Source organism: Madurella fahalii (assembly GCF_045866475.1).
Source record: "Madurella fahalii IFM 68171 DNA, scaffold_1, whole genome shotgun sequence".
NCBI classification, from domain to species: Eukaryota; Fungi; Ascomycota; class Sordariomycetes; order Sordariales; genus Madurella; species Madurella fahalii.
In genome coordinates this window covers 2,236,666-2,251,869 of record NW_027263971.1, presented here as the reverse complement: position 1 = coordinate 2,251,869, position 15,204 = coordinate 2,236,666, and the positions used below count along the sequence as shown (strand labels likewise).

General features: G+C 55.8%; 4 protein-coding genes across 4 annotated transcripts; 1 reads left to right on the top strand and 3 right to left on the bottom strand.

Annotated features, from left to right (window-relative positions):
- Nucleotides 1–360: 360 nt before the first annotated feature.
- Nucleotides 361–2,028, bottom strand: MFIFM68171_00685 (Eukaryotic translation initiation factor 3 subunit M; the record flags this gene model as incomplete). Its single annotated transcript, XM_071056107.1, has 2 exons — nt 361–1,102; nt 1,163–2,028. The coding sequence occupies 2 exons, from the start codon at nt 2,026–2,028 to the stop codon at nt 361–363; spliced, it is 1,608 nt and encodes a 535-aa protein (XP_070912208.1).
- A 622-nt stretch (nt 2,029–2,650) lies between these two features.
- Nucleotides 2,651–5,020, bottom strand: MFIFM68171_00684 (SET domain-containing protein; the record flags this gene model as incomplete). Its single annotated transcript, XM_071056106.1, has 4 exons — nt 2,651–3,506; nt 3,571–4,284; nt 4,337–4,384; nt 4,512–5,020. 4 exons carry the CDS (start codon nt 5,018–5,020, stop codon nt 2,651–2,653), a joined length of 2,127 nt encoding a protein of 708 aa, XP_070912207.1.
- Nucleotides 5,021–6,062: 1,042 nt separating this feature from the next.
- DUN1 (serine/threonine protein kinase) lies at nt 6,063–8,385 on the top strand (the record flags this gene model as incomplete). The annotated part of the gene is made up of 5 exons (XM_071056105.1): nt 6,063–6,110; nt 6,200–6,782; nt 6,836–7,431; nt 7,487–7,859; nt 7,916–8,385. The coding sequence occupies 5 exons, from the start codon at nt 6,063–6,065 to the stop codon at nt 8,383–8,385; spliced, it is 2,070 nt and encodes a 689-aa protein (XP_070912206.1).
- A 1,747-nt stretch (nt 8,386–10,132) lies between these two features.
- AGE1 (GTPase activating protein) lies at nt 10,133–13,919 on the bottom strand (the record flags this gene model as incomplete). The annotated part of the gene is made up of 6 exons (XM_071056104.1): nt 10,133–11,546; nt 11,602–12,967; nt 13,022–13,088; nt 13,145–13,534; nt 13,624–13,757; nt 13,856–13,919. 6 exons carry the CDS (start codon nt 13,917–13,919, stop codon nt 10,133–10,135), a joined length of 3,435 nt encoding a protein of 1,144 aa, XP_070912205.1.
- Between the last annotated feature and the right edge of the window lie 1,285 nt (nt 13,920–15,204).

The following is a 15,204-nucleotide window of genomic DNA, read 5'->3' as shown; positions in this document are numbered from 1 at the left end:
CTTTCTTTAATGGGGTTTCCATTTTGTAGACCATCGGTTCTACTGTATCTGTAGTAGCAACAAAGTAATGCCCAGTCCCCAATGGAGAGAAGCACCAATTTTCCCCTTGTGCCGAGTGCAATTCCACACATTTGCATGGAAAGTAATGCATTACCAAACCGTCCACCCCCCTTCCTTAAGTGCAAGACCCAAGCCCAGTCAGCAAATAATTGGTGCCCTGGATATCTACCCATGCGAGAAAAAACAAGCACCCACGGATTCTCTAGCTTCCACTCTTTTGGTTCAACTCCGGACCAAAATCAAGCAAAAAGCGGCCAAGCTCCCCGTTCCCAGTGTTCAGATCCACCTTTTTTGTTCCTTTTAGTCATCATCATCGGTGCGCTGCTTCGGCGGCTGACGGCGACGATCGCCGCCCTGGCCACCGCTAATGCCCACGTTGGCGAGCTTGCGCTCGAGCTCCTGTTGCTCCCGCTCACGCTGGGCGTCGACATCCGCCTGCGCCTTGCGGACCATGGCGGTAAGCCGGTCGACGACCGACTTGAACTGGTCGATCCTGGTTCCCAGCTCGCGCCACTGCTTCTCGCCAAAGACCCGGTACGTTGTCCGGTGGACCAGGAAGACTTTTTGCTGCTGAGAGAGGCGGCCCTCGACGAGCTTGGCTCGGACCACGTCGATCGTCCACATCTCGACTTGCTCCAAGGGGATCTGCAGGGCCTTGGCGATGTTAGCGTACGGGATCTCGCGGTTAGGCGTGCTCGCGGCCAGGCTGGCAAAGGTGAGCAGGCGCATCTTGCGCTGTAGCTTCTCGTGGTCGAGCTTCTCCTTTTCGATCCAACCCTCGTGCTCGTCTCTGAAGTCGTTGTAGTCCTCGAGATCCTGTTCGGTGAAGATGTCGAGCAGCTGCGAGTAGATTGGGTGCAAGTCGCTGAGCGCCTGTACGCTGGGAAGGGCACGGAGATCTTGGAAGTCGAACCGTATGGGGGAAGAGATCGCCATGCGGACGGCTCTCAGGGAGAGCTTCTGGGCCTCCTCCGAGGTAATTTCCTCCTGGTCATCGCGGTCCAACGTGGCAAGGCCCTTGATCAGGTAGTGGTACGCCTCCCTGTGTAATTGACAAGTCAGTCTTTTGCCCGCACACTAGAGGCCCCAAATCGTCACTTACTCATCGTCACCCGACTCTGCGGCGGCCTCGGCCACGTCGACATACATCCTGCGCTGGTCCTCCTCGTCCGTGTCCCACGTCTCAAACCAACCCTCCAGATTCTGTAACCGGGGCTTGAGAAGGTCGAACTGGCCGTGCTGCCGGACAAATCGAATGATCTGCATGAAGACATTGTACCGCAGCGGATTGGTCTTGTCGAGGAGGTTGAAGACTGTACTGAGGGCGTTGGCGGCGAGGGTGAAACCGTGGGTCGGAGACGACGTGATCGGCTTGAGAAGGTTGCCGCAGACGGTGGGCAGGTACTTCTTGGGGTCCTTGGACTGCAGAACCAGGTGGACGAGGAGATTGTAGGCGCCCGTAAACTCCTTCTCGGGGACCGAATTGAGGTAATGCGAGGCTTTGACGATTGCCTGAAGGGCCTCCTCATTCTGCTCCTTCTCGAGGAGTGGCTTCACCTGCTCGCCGACCTGGACGTAGTCGGCCATTTCCTGCGCCAGCTCGGCGAACGAGCCGTCGACGAAGATGAGCTGCGGGGAAGCCATCTTGAAGGTATTCTCGAGGTTCGATGGCGGCTTGTTGCCGAAGAATTGGACCTGCTCAATAAGTTTCTTGGTCGCGCCGTGGAGAACTTTCCGGACGTAGCGATTACTAGCGTATTCCTCGCGATCGCTGCGGTCCAAGGCCGAGTGAACCGACACGGGTCCCTGGGACTGTGCTGGAGGAGAGATGGTATCCTCGAATTCGTACGGCACTGGATAGCCGCCCGGTGGGAGGGTTCGGACCGGCGGGATGGGATTCTTCGTGGCCTTGCCCTCCTTGTCCTCGCCTACAAAGGCAGAATTTCCGTGCCCCGCATCCAAAGCCATTTTTTCCTTCACTGTGGGCGGATGTTCTGTGCGGGAAGTATCACGTGCTGATGGCGCTAGTCACAAATCGGAAAGATAAGCGAGTAGGCGCTAGTTGAAATTAGGAAAGTGGGGTGGCCTGTGTGAGGCCCTGCCATTGCGGGTCCCACAGCACGCGCCGCAAACAGCACCCTCCTCCTGTCTTCCACAATCCAAAGACCATCAACAATCCTCCTAGCACAGTACTGTAACCATATTTACTTCCCACTCACTTTTCAGCTCCTACCCACGGTGATTCCGATAATATCGGCTTGGTTTCGACACGAATGAGCATACCGTGAGGTGCTTTCATTTCGAGACAAGCTCCATTCTTGCAGAGTCTCTCCCAAATCATGCTGCTTGGTCTGGTGACCGAATCCCGGGCCACTGCTATATACTAAGTAAAAACCGGCCCAGGTGGATGCAACACAATGATATCACAACTCGGCTTATGAGAAACCGTGTGATTATAACTTATAGAAGCGGCTCTTGGACTAGCAGGCAGCAGAGCCACTCCCACAAGACGGCTGATGATAGGATATACGGCCTTGGGCGGAAGCAACCGCCGCTGATCTGCGGCTTGTGGGCTTTCCACGGGCCGCTGTTATCCAATCCAGCCCGGGTTGCCATACGTCTCATCGAACGTCTCGGCTTCGCCAACGCAGATCCTATAGGAGATCCTCGCATATCCCTCAGCTGGGCCAACAAGGTCAGGTGCTGCCAAACGGTAGGCGTCGCGCAGGAGTATCCAACAGTTGATAACACCATTCACCATCAATCCCCATCGCCTGACCACTATCGTTGTATTTCTCTTACGCGGCAGACTCCCGCCGTCAATGTCGTAGCCAAGCGACGCCAAAGCCCCCAGTGCCAATTCGATAGTCTCGATCGGCTGAAGATGCTGCCAGAACGCCCCCGCCAGAGCTAGCTGTATGTCCCACACGGCTAGGCGAGGCACTTCGTGAGCGGGTCGCTTATACGTAGCCGCTATCGCGGCGATGATGGCGCCAACCTTAGCAGCGCTCGTCTGCTTGAAGATCTGAATGCATCCCACAAGATCGGCCCTAAGGCTCTTTCTCTTTGCGAAGATGCCCTCGCTCGTCTGTTGAGCATCCTGGCACATTGCGCAATCGCACTTGAATTTCCAGGTCCGAAACTTTCCCTGGTGTTCGAGGTAGCCGTCGGTAGTTGGTAGCTGATACCAAAAGGTAATCTCGGTGTCAGAGGCGAGGTCCTGTGTCGCACGAACAATCATCATATCCCCGATGAAGGAGCGCCAGGTGTTGCTATAGCAGGAGTGGTTGATGTACGACGCCGTTGGCCAGATACCGCAAGAGTGGAACTGCTCGTTCACCAACTGCCGAGTTTGGCTGTCTTGTTTCAATGCACGAGAGTGAGGCTGCTGGGACGAGACGGGGCAACCAAAGGCGTTCAGGGCTATGATCCGCCGGACAAGAAACCTGATATAATAGGCCGTTAGCCATAACTTCTGCAGGGTTTGGGGGATAGCACCTGGGTTCTTACGTGTCAACGACTGGTGTGCTATCAACATGAGAAGTGTCGACGGGCTCGTACGAGCCGTGATGGAGATCGGTAATAACTGGGGCCAAAGAAGGGTTCCGGTAAAGCTTCTGTATCACCATGTTGATGAGGTCTGGGTGTGCTCCCATGGTCACAGAGTCGGCTTCCGCGTCAATCAGGATAGTAGTATCACGGATGCCACCACTCGCTCCCTCCTCGTCGACGAATGCGTGCGCGAATGCCTTCTCACAAAACAGAAGATCGCCAGCCTTGACCGCCCTTGATGTGAACAGCCCACGTCCACGGGACCCTGATGCTTTAACATGCACCGGACCGATATATGTCGCATGATCCAGATGCGGTGGGCGAAGCCTGGCAGCTTCCGCGTGCAGTTGCGCAAACTGGTATCTGCCGTTTGTATGTTCCGCAAGTCGCTTGATCGCTCGATCGAGCTGAACTTTGGCTGCGTTGTTGTTGGGATACTCCATACGAAGTACCTTGAGAACTTCGCAGCATTCTCGATACCTCTGGAGATCGTACAGCGCTTGGGACTTGCGGAATAGGGCCTTCTCAGCCGGCTTAGGAGCGGCTGTTGCGGATTCGATATCAGAGAGGGCAGCGTCGAACTGCTTGGTCTTCAGGAAGGCGAGTGAGCGGTTGAGTTTGATAGTGTGTGCCTCTTCTGCCGTCGGGGAGCAGCCGAGAGCTTGCGTGTAACTGCCATGCAGGTGAGTTTTGTCCTGGCGAGTGTGGCTCACCCAAGACTTACGATTCAACGGCAGACTGGAACTTTGACTTGCCGAAGTTGTCATTTCCCCTAGTCTTCCAAGCCGTGGCAGTGAAGTTTTGCTCCGCGGATCTTCTTTGCCACCGACTTGGAATTCGTTCATCACCCGCGGACAGAAATATTATGTCGCTGAGATGGTCGACACGGAGTCCGTAACCGCCATCGGATGTCACCTTTTAAGTATGGTTCCTTGACGATCATCGCCATCCCTTTCACAAGAATGTCTTCTGCCGCGCCACCTTTCTCCTCTTCTTGGTGGTACAACTGCAGCAGGAGATGTTCGCCATTCTCGTCTTCCACGATACTCATGACGGAAGTCATTCGATCCTGGGGGGTAATTGACCGCAGCATGAGGTAAGTGCCTCTATGGTGAGTCTCGAGACGCAGATTATCGATCATGATTTTGGTCAGATCACAAAATGGTTGGACGCATGGGGGGTAGGGCGACGGGGCAAACGAAGTCCACATCTGGGCAGCACCGGGGTCAGTTGATATTTTGGCCCGTCTTCCCATACGTCTGAGGTTGAACTCGAAGACGGTTTCAGCGCGAGGCTTCCTTGGGGGAGGGCGCTCCCCTGCTCGAGACTGGGCAGCCAAAATTATCCGCTTCCACTCTTGTAGACTCTGTACGAAAGCCGGGATGTCCGAGAGATCATGGGCATTCATGGTACTCGGAAGTTGTGGGATGCTCCAGTCCCAGCGCTAGGTCCGTTTTGTTTTCAAGATGGAGGAGTAGATGATTTGGGACCCTTCGACGGCGAAGTAACAGGTAATGATCGTTGAATTAAGAGCAGCCGACGGGGAGATGGCCGGAAGGTTGTGCGAGGCAAACACTGTGATTCGTGCCCTCCGAAACGGGCTGGAACTGCGGCTGCAGGCCTCAATACAGCAAGGTAGTTGTCCGGTGAGTGCATGCTACGACCTACGGTGCCAGCGGCTACTACGGCTCCCACCGTGTAGATTCATAAGGAGGCCGGCCATCCAGCTCCCAGACCTGGGTGGGGGGACAACAGCCCAGAATCGGTCCTCCACGCTTGAAACGAAGTAGCAGACCAAGTGGGAACAATTGAGAATCCCATTTCCCAGTCATGTCCTTCCCAACACGATCCATATGTTGTATTGTCACCGTCGCATCTCGGGCATCCATCGTATAAACCGACGATGATGATGGGAAGTTTGAGAGTTTCCCTGTGTGGAGTTGAGCTTTGAGCTTCCCTTGGAGAGCCGGGTACGCTGTATGCAGAGGCCACAAAGCGGGACCCAAAGTCAGTTTTCTATTGGATGCAGTGCCTGAAGCTAGGCTGGGGCGAATGGCTCGGGGAATCAGAAAACGGCATCCTCGGCCCCGACCCGACACGGTTTTCAGCCTGGTAAGTGTCCCCCCGGCACTGACAGCCAGGGGGTTGCTAGCGCTGCAACCATAAGCAAGGCCTGTGCTGCGGGATGCGCAGCGTGCGGGCGGCCGTTGAAGCGCGGTCCTGCTCAGTTTTCTGAGCTCGAATCATGGGAGGTCACTAGACGAGGTGCTGAGCCTTCCCACGAGGCCTCGTCCAGTGTTCAGGCACTTTACTAGGCACCACACCACAACCTCTCCCTTGCCCGCGCACCTGCTTGACCGGCGGTTGGTGAATTGCACGTCACGCCACCCCGGGTGACTACTTAACTGCCCGGTTGCGCCGCAGCTATTGCTCATTCCCGCTTTCCCGCCATGGCTCCACGGTCTGAAGGCAGCCATCTGAAGAGAGCCCGCGTCCCTGTAGGTACCCGCCAGTCTTTAACTCGAACCCTGCGCTTGATGGCGTCACATTCGCATTCATGCTCCGCCGATTAATACTCTTGCTGCAGGGCTCGCCAGGCGACGCGGAGCAAGACTCGTTCAAGAAGCCTCGCCGCTCGCAGCGGCTCTCTCAGCGTGTCGACGACAATGACGGACTCAAGACGCCCGTCCAAACCAGAAACCAGCTCCCCTCTCCATTGACAAACCTCGCCAGCGAAGGCACCAATGAGTTCTCCAAGGAAGCGACAGCGACACCGCCCGAAGGCCGCTCTAACCAGGCTACACGCCGCCACGAGGACGAGAACTACTCGCAAGCCTTTGCATTCAGCTCCCCGCCGCAGGACACGCAAGCCTTCAGCCAACAGCATGTAGACCCCAACGCTCCGCTGTCCGACGAGGTCGAAGACGAGGTCAAGGAAGGTGTGTGGGGTTATCTTTTCCCCCTCGACACGCGCCACGGAGGTTCTTGCGTGGTGCTGAGGAAGAGGGACACTTGCCCGCTCCCGGATACCCCTTCAGACGCCGTCTCGACGGGAACCATCTCAAAAAGGGGTGGGAGAAGGATCCCACGAGCACCGCCCAAGGAACAGCCCAAAAAAACCAGCAGTTTGCCGTCCGGAGGGTACTTGATCGGACGGCATCCCGAATGCGGTAAGTCATTTGCCGGGAGCACATCCTTTTGTGAATGGCACTGATGGAAGCAGACATTCCGGTGGACGGCGGGTCAATATCGAACCGCCACTGCCTCCTCTTCACTGAACACAAGGGCAATGACACGGTTGCCATACTCGAGGACCTCTCGACCAACGGGACCTTTGTCAACGATGCGCTAGTTGGACGGAATCAGCGGAGAGAGCTCAAGGAGTACGACGAGATCTCGCTCGTCGACAACAAGGCGCGCTTCATTTTCAGGTATCCCAAGAACCGTCACGCCAACGCCTTCCTGCAGCAGTATAAATTAGTCGACAAACTGGGAAAGGGCCACTTTGCCGAGGTGTACTTGTGCATCGAGAAGTCGACAGGCCGCCGCTATGCTGTCAAGGTCTTCACCAAGACCCCGGGCGTGGAGGACAGATCCAAGAACGAAGGCCTGCAGCAGGAAATCGCCATGCTGATGGGTGTCAGCCATCCCAATGTTCTGTGCCTGAAGGACACGTTCAACGAACCTAATGCCGTGTATCTGGTGCTGGAGCTGGCGCCCGGGGGCGAACTCTTCAACTACATTGTCGAGAAGACGAAGCTGTCCGAGGCCGAATGCCGTAGGCTCTTTACCCAGCTGTTTGAAGGAGTCAAGTACCTTGTAAGTTTCATGTTACCTTTGTCATCCCTCGGCAACGAGCTAAAGATTATCGCAGCACGAGCGCAATATAGTCCATCGGGATATCAAACCCGAAAATATCCTCATGGTGGACAAGAACCTGCAAACTGTCAAGCTTGCTGATTTCGGCCTCGCCAAGATCATTGGTGAAGAGTCGTTCACCACGACGCTCTGCGGCACGCCGAGCTATGTGGCGCCTGAGATTCTCGCCGACAGCAGGAAGCGCAAGTACACCAAGGCTGTTGACATTTGGTCGTTGGGTGTGGTGCTCTACATCTGTCTCTGCGGATTCCCTCCCTTTTCCGACGAGCTCAACACCCCCGACTTCCCCTATTCGCTCTCGGAGCAAATCCGTCTGGGGAAATTTGACTATCCCTCACCCTACTGGGACCCGATCGGTGACCCAGCTCGTAAGTGTTTACCGCCTCGCCTGCAGCCTGTGCCCGCTTTGCTGACGACCACGCAGTCGATCTCATCGACTCGATGCTCGTGGTCGACCCCGATAAGCGCTTCACCATCGACGAGTGTCTCGCCCACCCGTGGATGACGCAGAAGGAGCCCGGGGTCAACGATAGCACTAATGGCCTAGTCAGCGGCCTGGCCGGGCTAGAGATGAGTCGTCGCGGCGTGGCGAGGGAGCGCACCCTGCTCAGTTCCATCAATACCGTGCAGATCACCAATCGTGTCCCTGGAGGCCCCCAGAGGCCGGAAGTCCCGATTTACAGCAAAAACCCGGGCAATCCCAGTGCGACGGCGCCGAGGAAGGAGGCGAGGCCGGATGAGCAGCGTGATCCAAACGAGTTCATGGCCCTGGGCGGGAAGGGCGACCAGGAGTTGTACGGCAATGATACTGGAAGCCATTATCCGACGAATGACATTGCCGAGAAGGCGTCGGGGTCCAAGGCAAAGGGGAAGCCTAAGAAGAGTGGTCGCTAAGGGGGGTGGGAAGTGATAGGGGATGTGGGCTGTAGTTGGATTTGAACTTGGACTTTGTCGAATTTGTTGAGGAGTTTGGGCATTTTTCTTCATTTCACTCCAGTGGTATAGGAATTTCATACTTCGGGACTTTGTGTTAGTGGATGGGATTATGGAATCTTCCTTGAGGATCTATCTAAGCAAGGGAGGACAAGCGAGCCAGGTCGGGGTTCGACAACAACCAAAAGTGCTGTTATTCTGATACGTCTTTTGTTAGCAGTTCGGGATAGTACCACCTTAGCGGGTGAGAGTGTCTCAACGCTCTCCATTAGGTCTAGGTAGTGTCTTCGGTATTAATAGATGGCTAGATAGATGTATCGTGCTGCTTCTTCTGGAGCGTATGTGCTATTTAGAGAGCGGTAATGTGTTTACCGACTAGCCTGATTTTGTAGGGTGAGCCTTGCGAAAGGAGCCCTCTAGGAACGCTTCCGCGAGAAGCAGCACCACGGCTGACTCTGCGCCCGGTAGTGATCCGTCTCAAACCCACCTGGTTGTGTGAGTTCGGGTTTTGATGAGCGAGTACCATTTCGTTTTAGGTACCAATCTCTATCGCGCATGGCAGCCCCCGCAGAAATATTGCCACAGTGTTGTAGTATTTCCCATGGGCACAAAAAAGCCCCGGGGTGACTCAACTGTCGGATTTAGTCACACGATCGTCATGTACGCACCGGCATGGTCACGCCTCCTCTCTCGCTTACGGAACGGTATCATCGAAAAATATGAGAAACGTCACCGATTGAATCAGAAGTGATAGCACGTGCCATCACGGGATGGAAATACGTTGTGTGGTTACTTTCCCTATTCATGCCATTATGATTACGGCTACCTGTCCTAACCTATGCCCACTACCCTGAATCCCTGATCCCGCCTGATTCGTTTCATACAGAATGGGCATAGCATAACATACCTTACATACATACCAAGGGCCGACTCCATCCTACCATCCTTCCGTGGATAAATGGGAGGAAGGAGAGGGAAAAATAAAATAAACTCCCGGGTTCCACGCACCTACCGATCTCGACCGACCGACTCCAAACTCATAACAAGAGGGAAACGAACCCATCTCCATCTCCTAACAGACCAAATCCAATCCTGTCCCCCGCTTGTCGTCCTCGTCGTAGTCGTTGTCGTAGCACGTCATATGTCTCGTCCGTTCCGTCTCACCCTTGCCCTGCTACTACATTCGAAAAGTAGAAAAGACTCGCATGCAACCTGCCTGCCTGCCTGCCTGCCTGCCTGCCCATCGACTCCTACACCAAGGAAAACAAAAAGCAAGATCCAAATAATAGTAGTGCGGCGGAGTAACAATAGGAGACTAAAAGAGAAATAACAACGCAATAAAATAGAACGAGTCGAATAGAGAGCCAAGAAGAGAAGGAAAGGAATAGAGAAACCGGAACCTCACCAAACACTACAAGACAAGACGTAGGCCGAACCGACTTCAAGCCGACGGATGGATTAGTATAGGCAGCAGCAGCAGCGCATAGACATCCTTTTCCACCCACCTCCTCCCGCAGTAAACCCCTTGTCAAAAGCACACCGTCCCCCAAATCCAAGAGAGTGAGAAAAAAGAACCCATCATCAAAATTCAATAGGAACGATGCAACCTCCCCACCGCCCTCCTCCTCCTCCCCCGGTCCCTCCCCGTTCCCCCACTCACAACCCTCGCACCCCACAACGGCACGCCGCACGCGACCCCCAACATGCTCTACCGCTCGGGGATCGGCGACTTTGCCAACCTGCCGCCGGCACTGCCTCGCTTCTGCAGCCTTGCCTCCCGCTCCCTCTGGAGCAGCTTACTATCCCCCTGGAGGCTCAGCGCCGCGTTAAGATTGGGATTAGCCGCTGCCGCCGCCGCCGACGACGACAACGACGGCGACGGGGATGACGACGAGAGCAGCGAGCCGGAACCACCACCGCCACCGCTGGCCGCGCTGTCATAGTACGACGCTTCGATGGCGGCTTTCCGGCCGCGCTTGAGCTCAATGTATGCTTGCGCGGCCAGACTGAGGGGAACTTGGGGGAGCGAATCTGGGATCTCGGCGCCGTTTTGGATGAGGAGCTCGGCGACGGGGAAGGGGACGGCCTTGTCAACCGTGGCCGGGGTCGGGGGTGCTAGTTGGGCCGGGAGGGGTGAGGGAGGGGCCGGGTCGGCGGCGGCGAGGGCCAGGTAGACGGCGTGGGTGCCTCGGGATTTGTCCGTCACGTTGGGGTTGGCTCGGAGGGCCAAGGCGTAGATGATCTGTTGGATCTCGTTTCTCTTGATGGCCGCGAGGAGGGTTTCGTCTGCGGTACCGAAGCGGGAGAGAGTGGAGGAAAGCGGCTCCACGTATGCTCGATCAACGTATTTGGCTGTGATAAACCTGAGGCGTTGCTCCCTGGTTGCCTGCGGCGTGAGTTTTAATGCCGGGTCGAGCTTGGCTTCGAAGACCATGTTGGACACCCTATTCCCAACAAGAAGAAGTAGCTCGATGATGTCTGGCGTAAACGAGGTTGTGTCGAGTGTGAGAGACCGGACCTTGCTGATGTGGGTGCCCAGGGATCGGTGGATACCGCTGCACTCGATGCAAACGATAATTGCGAGGTTGAGAGACACCCACTCGACCTTGTTGTTAGATCCGCAGTCGGCGCACCACGAGTTTCCTTGGTCGTTCTCGCGCAGCATCTGAAGCAGCTTGTCCGGCCGGTCCTCAAAGCTGTTGCCGCGTGAAGTACCAGGGCGGTGGCCGACAGTCGTCCGCCTAAGTGGCAGGGCGCTTGTGTTTTGACTGCCGTGGCCGAGAGACGGGCTTTTCCCCAACAGTACCGAGCCTAAATCCATCCCATTGAAGCCGGTGTCGCCATGGGCTGTCGATGGCTTGTCTTTGTAGGACCGTCCTTCGACGGCGCTCTGCAGCGCGTTGTTGATAGCCATAATCCAACTATTCATGTCCTCTTCGGATGTTGCTTGGTAAACCCGTTTAAACTGTGGCGTAATAACTTCGAAGCAGAATCGGCGCTCTGCATTCCTGGCCTCTCGAACGGAAGCCAGACGTAAGTCGATCGGATCCATGTGCAGATCCAACTTTTGCTTCCAATTGCTGTACTCGGACAGCTTTCCTTGGTCGAGGACTATCCAAAACCTGCTTGTTGTCAGCGACTTACTGGGTTCACGATGAACGCGTCTAAAAGACATACTTGTGCCAGCCCTGCTTGTTCAGATTCCGCGGATCTACATGACCGCCCGGGCGGTTAAGAGCCCAAAGAAGGCCTTCCTTCCGGTTTGGCGCATCTTTCTCGGAGTGCGCTGCTTGGGCGGGGTCACGCTCCTCCAGATCGCGAATGCCCTTGAACTTGGAGGTTTGTTGCGGGCTGCCAATAACAGCAGCATGCTGGCTGAGGCTCCCAGGAGACCTTGACAGGTCGCCGACGTTGGGCGAGTTGCCCGTGTTTACCGAGCGCGCCGTCCTGAGTTGCGACCCCGTGCTGTCTGCGCGACCGATCTCGGTGTCTGAGTTGGACTGATTTCCATTTGCATGGCCCGCCGCCGGGTTTGGTCCTGATGATGTGGACGGGGGTTCGGGTTCCATGTATGGAAGATTGCTCTTTTCTAGGAGCCGACGCTTCTCTTCGCGCTCGAGGCGTTGGTACTGATACTCCTTGTCTGCTTCCTGGACCTCTGTAGAGAGTGCTTCAAGCTGAGGGAGCAGCTCATCAACCTTCTTTGCCGTGTCCAGAAAGCATCTTGCCTGGGCATCTGCGTATTTGGTAAGGTGGGACAGGATTTCCTGTTCTTTGCGGCCACCAGAAAGATCCTGCATGAAAGACGAGTAGTCGAAGCGCTTTAGCTCAAAATTCTTGCGCTTCGTCTGGTACTTTGAGTCGCTGTGCTTCGCCTTGACCGAGTCGTGACGCTGGCCTAGGTAGCGGCTGACGTAGGCATAGAAGTCCTTGCTCTCTTCTTCAAAGTCGCGCTTTTTTGCCTCAGCCTGCTTGATATCCATCTGGTAGAGTTTGTTTACGGGATCGATAACAATCTTCTGCAGGTTTTTCGTATTCTGTCGCTCGTATGACAGGATCTCTCGGGCGATCTTGTCAAAGTAGTGCTCGATGGCAGGCTGAACTGCGTTTGCATTGGTCGAAGACACGTCTTTCAGGGCCTCCATGAACGCGGCAAACGCATCATTGGCCTCCTGTTGTGTTGTGCAAACGTGCTCTGCCTTTTTGATTAACCTCTTCATTTGCATCCTCATGTTGCCCGTCTTTTGCTCGAGGGCTTTCATGGTTGCCCGGAACACCGGTCCGTCGTCCGAGACAGGCATGTCGTCTCCCGGTCGAGGACAGGGTACATCGACCTTGATAGGCTCTTTTGTAGCTGGCGCGGCGGGTGGCGCACTGGTCACTGGTTCGGGGAGAGGCGGCGGGGGGGAGAGGGATTCATCCTGTTCCGGAATGGTACTGATTTGGGATTCCAACGACTGCGCAGAAACGACGCGGACCTTTGGTGGGGCGCTTAGAAGAGGGGGAGTCGGGGAATTTGGATGACTGAGATAGGGTGAGGTGTCTGTTGCTTGTGAGCATATTGCTGCCGGCGTGAAAACGAGAGCAGGAAACTTACTGGCGACATAGAACGAGAAACTGGCTAGGGTATGCAGGGCATGGGCTCGCTGATCGTACTCGACAAACTAAGAAAGGTCTCAGTAGCTGCAGAAGGGGGGCTCATTGTCTTGACATCACAAACACTGCACGAGGTCCTCCACCCGCCCCCTTTATCTTCGGTACTCTTTGGTGGTTTCCAACGCCAGGACCAGTCGAAGGTCACTGAAGGGCTTCCTTCTGTTGAATAGCTGCTTCCAACCAGGGCGACATTTGCGTTCTTGTGCAGGTTGGGGTCGGCATGGAACTCGCGAGTGACGAGGTTCTCGACTTCGCGGGCGTTCGAAGCAAAGACAAAGGTCAGACCGTTGATTTGGGTGTCCACCGAGGCCACGGTCTCGACACCGCCAGCTGCGTTCGGAACTACATGTTGTGACCTGCGGATGATAAAGCTGAAGGTGAAGACAAGGTCGTCCTCGTTGGCGAGCTTCAGGAGGAAGGAGGGGCCTGCAGCAGAACTGTTTGCCTCGGTATCCTGCGATAGCAGCGTCAGCAAAAGGTTGCCCCGTCCCCAAAAAGCACTAGGCAGCGTCTGGCTGACGCCCAGGTGGTGGGATTGCTCACTAGGACGAACTCAACAGGGCCAGCGTCGCCGGGTGACCGCGATGCGGATACTCGTGTAGCGGGAAATGCATTCGGAACAATGTTGATCGAAGTGCGTTTTCTCGGGTTAGTTATGACGACGGAAGAGATGGATACTGCCGAGAGATGATGTGAGCATCGCGCATCGCATGTGGTAGTGTCATGGGCTTGGTGGGCATAGCGCAGAGTCGCAAGGTGGGGAGAGCAGCCATACATCGATTCTGGTCTCTAAGATAGAGAGTTGCACCCTCGTCGGGCACACTGCTGACGTTGCCCATTCTGGCGCCACGATTGCTGGGAGCGAGCACCGCTTATGGGCGAAATGGGAGAGGCGAGTCTGCGGGTAGAAGCCAGGTTGAGGTCGGTCGCGGTTGAAATCCAAGCGAAGTTTGGCTGCAGCGGCTCGCAGCGGCGCGGCGGGGTGAGGTTGGCTTATTTTCGTTCGGCGCTGCGCAGGTCGGCAGGGGCGCCGGAGACGTAACTACACAAGGTAGCGGGCCCTCTGAAACCCTGCAGCCCCAGGGCCCTCGCAGCGGTTCGCTTGGCTTGAAACCCCTGGACACTCGGCGGTAGGACAAGGGTTGCTTCAACGAACCCGTTGCACGGCACAGGTGCTGCTGTTCCTCTGCAAGATTACGGTTGTCAACTACTGCAGAAACACTCGCAGACTTCCCGCCTTAAAGCACTCTCAACGAGTCAGATGGCAAGGGGCTTGGGGATGCAACGTAAGGGCCTGTGTCACGAGCTCCTGAGCCACATTCATCGCCAATATTTGGTCTGGTGGATTTTGAGATGCACACGAGAGCAGGCATGACGAATTCACGTTCGTATCCGTCTCAATGGCTGCCTTGTCCACGCGCGACGGGCAATACGCAGTTCGAAAGACTGCCCTTGGCGCAGGGATCTTGTGGCAGGCCTGTTGCCCCTGGCAGCTGAGACTCGTGCCTCTTCCGTTGGATCTTTGGAGAAATGCCGTTTGCCCCACTCTTGCGACCGCTGCAGATGATGTCAGAGCTCTCTCTGCCTGCCCAGGTAGCTTTCACGCACGATTCTTTAAATCGAAGATGTCAATGGTGCGGGAGAGAGCAGTGGGGAGCGATCTGAAGAACAGAAACCCCCAGACACAGTCAACGGGAATCTGCGAAACTGCTCGGCAGACAAGACGGAGACGAGCAGGGTGCAAGCGGGTCGCACGGTGGAGAGAGTCATTGTGCGGCATCCCCGTTGGCGGCAGACGCAAGCAACCGAGAAGAGGACCACGTGAGTTTAGACGAGCTTGACAAAAAGGTCAACACTCGTTCTCGGAGACGGGAGATCAGGTTCGATCTGAAGCCGTCTGTGATAGTGAGGCGGAGTCTGGCCGTCCTCATCCGAATTCTGGACAGGGCGCCTGGATACGATGCTCAACGTCTCAACAGCGGTGTCAAGTTGGCAGCGACGATGAATGCTCGTCACCCTCGATGATCTATGAAATCCATAAGGTGATTTTCGCGACCGGCCCATTTATGTGTGCATCAGCCCTGGGACTGACGGCGCCAAAATAAATCGTTTGTACCTATACTA